Here is a 9,789-nt window from a genome sequence, read left to right as displayed (position 1 = left end):
CCTCATCATGATGCATAGAGATAAAAGGAAATTGTTTATGTAAATGATTAAGTCTTTGCCCAGAAAGGTGTCCTAAACGAAAATGCCATATATTGGAAGGTGTAATGGGTGGAGATTGGATGGAATTTATGGAGTGTGTAGTGGATGAATTTTTACCGAAATTGGGTTCAAAGACATATAATCCCTCTCTCATTCTAGCCAAATCAATTGTCCCCAAATTGTTGCTCTGTAGAGTGCAAGAAGAAGATGAAAAAGTGAGTTCACATATGAGTGCTGAAGTAATTTTTGAAACAGAGATAATATTAAAGTTGAAATGAGGTAAATAAAGAACATCATGAAGAACCAAGGATGGTGAAAATTGAACGATGCCTTTATAAGAAACAGTAGTTCGAGAACCATTTGGTAAATGAATAATAATAGGAGAAATTTGTGTGTAAGAAATAAACCAAGATAAATTTGATGCAATGTGATCTGTGGCACCAGAATCAATGATCCAAGTATTTAAGAATGAATCTCGATTTGAAGAATTGTTAACAGTAGAAAAGGTATTGAAAGAACAAAGATAATGAGTAGTTGGACTTGGCAGAAGCTCAAGTTGGTTTGAAGGACGAGCTTCTTCATTGAAAGGAAGTGCCATGAAAGAAAAGTGTTGGACTGACGAAAGGTCCAAAACAGACTCCGGATGAAGTTGCTGGTGTGCCCTTTTTCCTTGATCCATGGATGTCAGCGGAGCTCAAGAGGAGCTCTGATACCATAATAAAATTGTGAAAGAATAGGAAAATAAAAGAATTGTGAAAGAAAAAAATGAAGAGATTTTATTGATTGTTGATTGAATTGATTGTAAACTATGAAGGTAAAATTAAGTATATATAGAGTATTGGCCTATGAAAGATAAAAATAGATAAAGATAAGATATAGATAAAGATAAAGATAACTATAAGATAAGATAAAGATTAAATTATCATTTAATTTATGTATTCTGTTGGACTGAATTTGTGGCCGTGAGACGTCTTTATTGTTGTCATGGGTTAAGGTGGAAGAGTGATTTAATAAGAATAACGATGGAAATGGGAGTAAAGATAATGGTTCAGTCCTTTTAAGCTGGGTATTGAGGTGTATGTTGGATAAGAAGTTAGAGCAAGTGGTAGGGTATGACTCATGAATGATATCAAGAGGTTTGAGCAAATGGCATTGGTTAGGTTCTGATGTGTTCATCATCCAAACTAAGGTTGTCCATGAAATTTTTTTTTTAAAATTTAATCTATCTTATTTGTACTTTGTGAATATTTAATTCTAGTCGCCCTTTAAAAATTTCAACTTGATTTTACTCAACTTTATCTGTAATAAAGTCAATTTTTTCAACCAAATATAATATTAAATCATTTTATATTTTATAAACATGTTAATAAAACATAAAATACGAAATTAAATTTAAACTAAATTAAAAACAATAAAATTATTTTATTAATTAAAATTATACATGAAAATAAAAAATATTTTAAATATAAATTTTATCTTTATTTTAAATTAAATACGGTTAAAAAATAAATTTAATAATATTTATAAATAGTTAATTTGTAACTTATCTTAATTTTGTTACACATAACTTTTTTAATATTTTATTTAATTTAAATTTATAAATTTTATATGTTCTTAAAATTTATATAACTTATAAATTTTTTATATTTATTATTAAACTTTTTTATTTTTAACTTTAAAATTATTTTATTAATTTTATCATTTTAAAAATAAAAAATAAAAATTAACCCCTTATAAATAATAAAAAATTGCAGCCGACAAATACGACACTGTCTATTGAGCCGCTAGTTTTTAAATAATTGAAATAATAAAGCAAAATAAAATTAAATGAATAAAAAAGATAAAATAAAAAGACAATAAATAACAAAATATTAGTTTAATAAAGATGTGTCTACAACCATTGCTGACGAATAATAGTTGAGATTTTCACATTAAAACCGCGTTACAGGATATTATTATATTAATTCATGTCAAATTAAGTAAGAACTAACATAACTAAAAGATCTAAAATTCTTAGATGTTATTCTTATGTCAAGTCCTTTAAATAATGGATAAGGACACAAAAATACAATAATTTTATATATAAGATACACATGCAAAAGATTGAAAAATAACAAATTAAACAAATATTTAATTTTAATAATGGTTGATGATAATATCAGAAATAACTATAGATTTTTTTTTTTTTTTGTTTTTTGTTATTTATTTATTTATTTTATATGTTGTTATTCTACTTTATTGTATTAAACTCTTTTACTTAAAATAAATAAATAAATAAATACTATTTGACCCTAATGTTTTGCTAATGAATTAATATACTTTTTCTTTAGTTTGTTAATATAGAGAAATCATTTAAATATATAATTAATTAATAATAATAATTATATTTTTATAGCCAATAAATTATAATTTAGATAGAATAATTTTTCATAACAGATTCTCAATTCAAAAGTAAAAATAAAAAAAGCCAAGATTCAATGCCCATTATCTTAACCATTTGATATGCGTCAAGTAGTATGTTTAACTTTAAACACATATAAAATATTTATTTTATATTTTAAATATTTTTTGTATTAAAAATAATTAAAATTTTCAATTAATTGTGACTTTATAATTTAAAATTTTTATGGTAATGATTTTTTGTATTTTTTTTTAAATAAATACTTTATATATTTCATATATTAACTCGTCCAAGTACAGGTAGATATACTAGTATATGTAAATAGAAGTTCAGACAAATAACATAGAGGTCAACAAAAACATAAAATTATAATGGATAGTCTTAACTTCAATTTCTTCCTTGTGTCATCATCATCTCTGCTGAAATGTGGTTTTGATTTTGCTTAGCAGAACAAAGACCTCCTTCATACTAATTCTCTCATTCGGAGAATCATGAGAGCAATCCAGAGCCAAGTCCATGATTTTTGATAAGGCTACTTCCATGGCAGAAACAACTTGTTCCTCTCCCTCCATCAAATTTGGATCCACAACCTCAGTTATCCCACGTGGCAATGACTGTTGGATCCATGACCTTAAGCTTAGTCCCTCACAAAACATTTCATCAGTTGGTTTCTTTCTTGTGAAGACTTCCATTAGCATAATACCATAGCTGTATACATCTCCCTTTGGGGACACCACTCCTTCCAATCCATACTCTAAAATCACAATTGCAAGTCATAAGAATTTTGATACTATAATATTAAATTACTTCTCCCAAAAGCTTTATTTAACAAGAGGAGACAAAAATAATTATGTTCGCGACATGATGAAAAATTTCAAGAACTAATGAAAAATAAGAGCATGCAAGTCATAATACCGGGAGCCATATAACCAAGGGTGGCTAAGGTGTTTGTATGGATTTCAGATTGATCTTCTTCCAATAGTTTAGCAATGTTGAAATCACAAACATGTGCAACCATATCTTCATCCAACAGAACATTACTTGGCTTCAGATCACAATGCACCACAGGTCTAGTGTTACCATGGTGCAGATACTCCAATGCACATGCAACGTCTATTACTACCTTCAACCTTTGCATGAATGGTAGGCAATAGTTATGAGAATACAACCATTTCTCCAAGTTCCCATTTGCTACAAATTCCATCACCAAGGCCTTGAAATCAATGGAATTTGAGCAACTGCTGATGACTTTAACAAGATTTCTATGGCGAAGATTTCGCATCGCTTCGCATTCTGCATCAAAGCTTCTTGGTGCTTGTTGTATCTCCAAGTTGAATACTTTAACAGCAACCACAGTTCCATTTGAAAGCTCACCTCTGAAAACAGAACCTAAACCCCCTCTTCCAATAAGATTGCTCTCATCAAATTTCTGTGTTGCCTCCAAGAGTTCAAAGTAGGAAATTCGACTTGGAAATTGAAACGATGGTAAGTCTTCAGCAGCTGAACCCTTTCTTGGTTTTCTTCTGCATATCAAAATAACTGCACATGCAAGAATCATGCATAATACAATTAAGGGTATTGCCAATTTCAGAGCTTTGGATCTCCTACTGTTTTTTGCACCATCATTGGAACATGGTGGGACTCCAAAATTTGGTCTTCCACAGAGTCCATCATTCATCATGAATGATTGAGGTTTGAAATTTATAAACTTGCCACCATAAGGAATCTCACCATGTAGCCTATTATAAGACAAGTTTATAAACTTGAGATCAACAATGTTCACAAAGGACTTAGGAATGGTTCCTGATAAAAGATTATGGGAAAAATCAAGAAATTCCAAACTCAACATGTTCCCAATTGAATCAGGAATAGGCCCTTGTAACATGTTATAGGCTAATGAGAGATTCAATATTCTTTGCAAGCTACCAATTCCAGTGGGAATTTTTCCTGAAAGCTTGTTATGTGAAATATCCAAATTGATCACAGCATTCATGCTACTTATCTCAGCTGGCAAAGACCCTTCAAGGCCATTGGAGGATAAATTTACCTCCAAGATATAACTGAGGCTCCAAAGTGTGGAAGGTATTGTGGAGTTTAGGTTGTTGGAATCTAAGTAAAGTATTCTTAGAGAAGAAAGATGATCCACACATCTTGGAATTGGCCCAAAAATGTTGTTATTGCTAAGAATCAACTGGTTCAAATTCTGAATCCTGCAAATTTGTTCTGGGATAGAGCTATTTAGCCTATTGTTCGAAAGTTCCAATAATTGAAGAAGCTGTAAGTTCCCAATTGTGCTTGGAATCTCTCCTACAAATTGGTTGTTATACATCTTTAAATCATATAGGTTCTTCAAGTTTCCAATCTGTGGAGGAATTTCACCCTTGATGTTACAACTCCTCACATCAAACCTTTGAAGAGATTGTGAAAGATTTCCAATGGCGTTTGGAAGTGTTCCACCAAGGGGATTAGATGCTAAAAGAATCTTTGTCAATTGCCTGCATTGTGTGAGTGAATTGAGGAAACCAAGACCACCAGTGAAGTTGTTTCCCAAGAGATATAGGACCTGGAGATTTCTCAAGTTGCCAAATGAATCAGGTATAGGTCCTGAAAAGGAACTGTTGGCAAGTACTAGCTGAAGTAGCATTGAAGCATTGAAAAGAGGTGTTGGAATTTCTCCACTAAGGTTGGTCCCAGAAATGTAGAGGAATTGGAGATTGGAGAGGGTGTGATGTGCTTGAATTGGAAGAGTTCCTGATAGATTGTTGTTTGAGAGTGAGAGGCTTTGTAGTCCTGAGATGTTGAAGATGTTTGGAGGGATTGATCCTGTTAGTTTGTTGCCTTGTAAGTGCAATATCTCAAGCTTTCTTAATTTGTCACCTATCTCATAGGGTATTGTACCTGCAACATATCCCCTCAATCATTAAAAAGTACTTAAATTTTGCATTAAAAAAATTAGCCACGGTGTATTTGTAATTTATTTTCAATGTGTATTTTTAACATATATTTTATACGAGTGACTGATTTGATAGTTAATTTTTTGTGTGTCTCTAACATGATCGTACAGGAATCAAGTGAAGGGTCAATTTAATCCTTAAAATTAATGTATTGTTGGTTGATGATATGCATTTCCTGACATGGAATCTTGTGTGGCATTGATCAATTCCACATTTTGAAAGAGCTTTGCAACAGAAGCAATAAAATTCTTCAAAAACAGAACAATATAGAGTAGCACCCAATGCACAATATTTTAATGAAAACAACAACTATCAATTTAAAGAAGGTAAAAAAAAAAGTAAACTCTTAGAAATAAAACATACAGAGTTTCAAGGATCAAATTAATTTTCAACTAGGAATGCAAATTAAATGGAAACCTGTGAAAAAGTTTGCTCCGAGATATAAGTTTATTAATGAGGTGCAGTTGCCAATAGACTTTGGAATGGTGCCACCAACATTGTTATTTAATATAGAAATGTGTTGTAAGGAATGAGCTTGATCACACATCTCTTCAGGAAGTTGACCACCAAAGAAGTTGTTCCGAAGGTTTATTAGTCTTAAACTGGAGATGTTGAAAAGAGACTGTGGAAGTGAACCTGTCACAAAACATCTGCTATTATATTAAGAGAAATGTTAAGAGTAATACTTTAGACCAACATTTTATTTTTATTTATACTAAGTTTAATTATTCTATTAGTTCTCATCATTTTACCGAATTTTCAATTGGGTCTCTATATATATATTTTTTTAATGGGTCTCTATACCATATCAGATTTTATAATCCTTGTGGTGATAAAAATATTAAAATTATCGGAATATTCCGTTAAACAAAATAAATATGCCTAACACTTGACTGGATATTCTATTTTGTTTAACAGAATAGTCAGTTGATTTCAATGTTTTTGTGACAACAAAGACTTAGTTGCAAAATCTGATATAGTATAGAGATTTAATTAAAAAGGAAAAAAAAGTATAAAAACTTAATTTAAAATTCGATGAAATTATAGGACTGACAGAATAATTAAATCTTTAATTCTTTATACTATTAGAATTTAGAATTTAAAATTTAAAATTTAAAGTTTAGAGATAAAAAATCGAAGCTATATTAAACAGGAGATGAGATAATCAACTATATTATTGGTATAGAAAATAATTTTACATTGTTAATATATTCAGATATATAAAATTTGTACAATAAATAACATTGATAAATATCTTTTGCACCTTTCTTTAATATTCGATGCCTTGTTTTTAAAAAAAATTACAAAAAAAAAAAAAATAACAAATAAGTATTTCAAATAATAAACTATATGTTATGGAAAAGTATTATTTGGTCTTTGAAGGTACCTGTTAAATTGTTGTTGTTAAGACTTAAGGTTTGAAGCATAGATAAGCTGCCGATATCACTTGGTAGGTGTCCGTAAATTCTATTGTTGTCCATATTCAGAAATTTGAGCTTCCAACATTGATGCAAACTTGACGGAATTTCACCGAAAAATGAATTTCCAGAGAGGTCAAGAAATTCAAGCATTGGGAACGCAAGGCACAAATCCGATGGAAGAGAGCCAGTTAGGTTATTGTAAGAGAATCTAATCTGCCCAAGATTTGAGATATTGAAAAAGGATAATGGTACGTTGCCTACAAGATCATTCTTGCTCAAATCTATACTTCTTAATTGTGATACATTCCCAACATTTTGAGGAATGCTTCCTAAAAGAAAACAAAAGAGTTAGCAGTCATAGGCTTTGGGTGAGTTTTTAGAAAAATATAGTCTTTTTAAATGATTTTTTTTAAAAAAAATTTAAAAAGTAAAACTAATTTTATATTTAAATATTTTATACAAAAATATTTTTTTATTTAACAATTATGTTTAGATACAATAATATAAAGCCAACGTGCTATAGTTCAAATGGCATAATCTCTTCATACTCCCTTAAAGATCGTGAGTTCGAATTTTTCTATCTTTAGAAAAAAAAAGGTATAATAATATAAAAATACTTTTTTTTATTTATTATATTAAAAATTTTAATTTTTAATTTTTTTAGTGTTTTTATTTTTATTTTTGTCAAATACACTAAAAAAAATATTTTTTATTGAAAAATGATCCTTTTCTACGAAACAAACACTATATATTTCTAATGATGGTTAGTAAATAGCATGGGTTGAAAAATTGAACTAAACTAAACCGGTCAATTGGTTAATTAAAAATTGACTATTAGACCGATTTGATTAAAAAAGATTATTTGGCAACAAAGCAATCAAAAATAAATAAAAAAATCAATAAAAAATTAATTACCCAATTAAATCACTACATTTTTTTAGTAATTAATCTATTTAAAATAAAAAATCATAATTTTTTTAATATTATATATTTTATACATAAATATATTATTTTATTATATTTAGTTCAATTCCAATTGAATCCCATTTGAATTTTTGAATTTCTAACTCTACGAATTCGATAACAGGTTCAGAGAATAGAATTTTCGTCAATAGAATATTAGATGACTTGTGCGATAGGAGTTAGTTTTAATTCTTGTGATCCATGACTCTCATTCTTGCATATTGACTAATCTATATTAACAAAATGGATCAAAACAAATAAAAAAGAAGTATATGTAAGTGCTTATAAGGAGGAATAAATTAAAATAGTTACCTGACAAAGAATTATAGGCTAAATCAATGACTTGGAGTGTGGAGATATTGAAGATTGAAGAAGGAATATCAGCAGATAACTTATTGTGTGACAAGTCCAAAACACTCAGGTTATGAAGCCTTCCAAGCTCATGTGGAATGCTTCCACTAATGAAATTAAAGGTCAAATTCAAGCTCTTCAACTTTGACAAGTTAGATAGTGAAGTAGGGATTGACCCTGAAAAACTATTGTTACAAAGACTCAAACTTTGGAGGTTAGATAACTCACTAATCCATGGTGGAAGTTCACCACCAAAGTTATTTGTGCACAAATTGAGAACCTCCAATCTGGGTAACAAGGCCAATTCCTTTGGAACAATACCATTAAAGCTATTATTGTGAAGATCAAGGTTTAGAAGATAAGTTAAGTTCCCTAATTGAGAAGGAAGGGTACCATTTAAGTTCATGTTTGTGAGATTTAAGGATGTTACCCTTCTTGTATTTGCATCACAAGTGATACCAAACCAATTGCATAGGGGGAAAGTGGTGGACCAATTATTGGACAACATGTGTTGAGGATCCAAATTGATGTGAGATTTTAAGGCTAGAAGTGCTGATTGGTCTTCATTGTTGTTGTTGGATTTGATTGTGTCTGAGGAAGCCATGAAATGACGGCATGATGATAAGATAAGAATGAGAAAGAAGGAAGAAGCTTTCTCCATTATTTGACCAATGCAATTAAGTTGAGTTGAGGAACAATGGAGTGTGTGTAACGAGATATGGTACGGTGTTGTCATTTATAGTTTGTAATGTTCGAATATTTCCAAGTTTGTCATTTCTATGTGTGAAAGTGCTTCGAGTTATGTTTCCTTTTATTTTGTTATTTTTTTAGATTTATCCTTATAATTCTATTAAGAATATTCGTTAGATCAGGCTTTGAACGAAGGAGATCACTTTAATAAAGACACTAAAAATATATTTTTTTAAAGACGTTTACATGCGATGTTATTATTGGATATTTTTATTAAACTGGTTAATAATTTATTTTTTAATAAACCAGCACAAAATCGGTTTATTATAGCAATAATAATTAACCTAATTGTTTGCATTATAATTATTAGACCCGATTTGATCCGATCGAATTACACCATCTAAATCGAATATCTTTAAATTTTTTGATAAAAAGACAAATATATCCCTAATTTTTTGTTTTGTGGATATTTAAATCCCTAAAAATTTAAAAATACAATTAAATTTCTAAAAAAATGGGTTTATTATTATTGTTATAAAATAAATCGATTTTATTTTAATTTGTTAAGAAATTTAAAATAACCGATTCATTAATACATATTAAGCGTCTTTACAAAAAGATGTTTTAAACATTTTTATGGGAGCATCCCATTAAATGAACCATAAGAAATAAGTACAAAATAAAATATTTGAACAAATATATTTATGGTTTTGCAACACTTAATTTTTCTTTCAATGAATTGAAACATGAGTGGATGGGACTATGGGAGGTTTACTTAACAATTCACTAAATATTTATTGCTTTACTATTTAAAATTCACGTAAGAAAACTAAATTGCTAAGAGGATAGAAAATTTTCTAAATAATTCATAAAGTATTAAAATAATAATTAAAGATCTATCGGTGATTATAATAACTTAAAATCTCTTAGACATTAAAATTAAGAAAAATTCTACGTGGCCATTAGTTTT

At 29.1% G+C, this 9,789-nt stretch overlaps 1 protein-coding gene across 2 annotated transcripts; it reads right to left on the bottom strand.

Annotated features, from left to right (window-relative positions):
- Positions 1-2,711: 2,711 nt before the first annotated feature.
- On the bottom strand, positions 2,712-8,875 carry LOC112741441 (uncharacterized). 2 transcript variants are annotated; one of them, XM_029292004.2, is made up of 5 exons: positions 8,091-8,875; positions 6,782-7,144; positions 5,812-6,030; positions 3,356-5,338; positions 2,712-3,194 (listed from the first exon to the last, which is right to left on the bottom strand). In XM_029292004.2, the coding sequence occupies exons 1-5, from the start codon at positions 8,863-8,865 to the stop codon at positions 2,851-2,853; spliced, it is 3,684 nt and encodes a 1,227-aa protein (XP_029147837.2). In that variant the 5' UTR covers positions 8,866-8,875; the 3' UTR covers positions 2,712-2,850. The 2 variants fall into 2 exon arrangements, with proteins under 2 accessions (XP_029147837.2, XP_072069842.1); XM_072213741.1 differs by having other exon boundaries at positions 6,782-7,028; positions 8,091-8,839.
- Positions 8,876-9,789: the final 914 nt, after the last annotated feature.

Source organism: Arachis hypogaea, chromosome 14 (genome assembly GCF_003086295.3).
Source record: "Arachis hypogaea cultivar Tifrunner chromosome 14, arahy.Tifrunner.gnm2.J5K5, whole genome shotgun sequence".
Taxonomy (NCBI): domain Eukaryota; kingdom Viridiplantae; phylum Streptophyta; class Magnoliopsida; order Fabales; family Fabaceae; genus Arachis; species Arachis hypogaea.
This window is presented reverse-complemented; position numbering and strand designations above follow the sequence as displayed.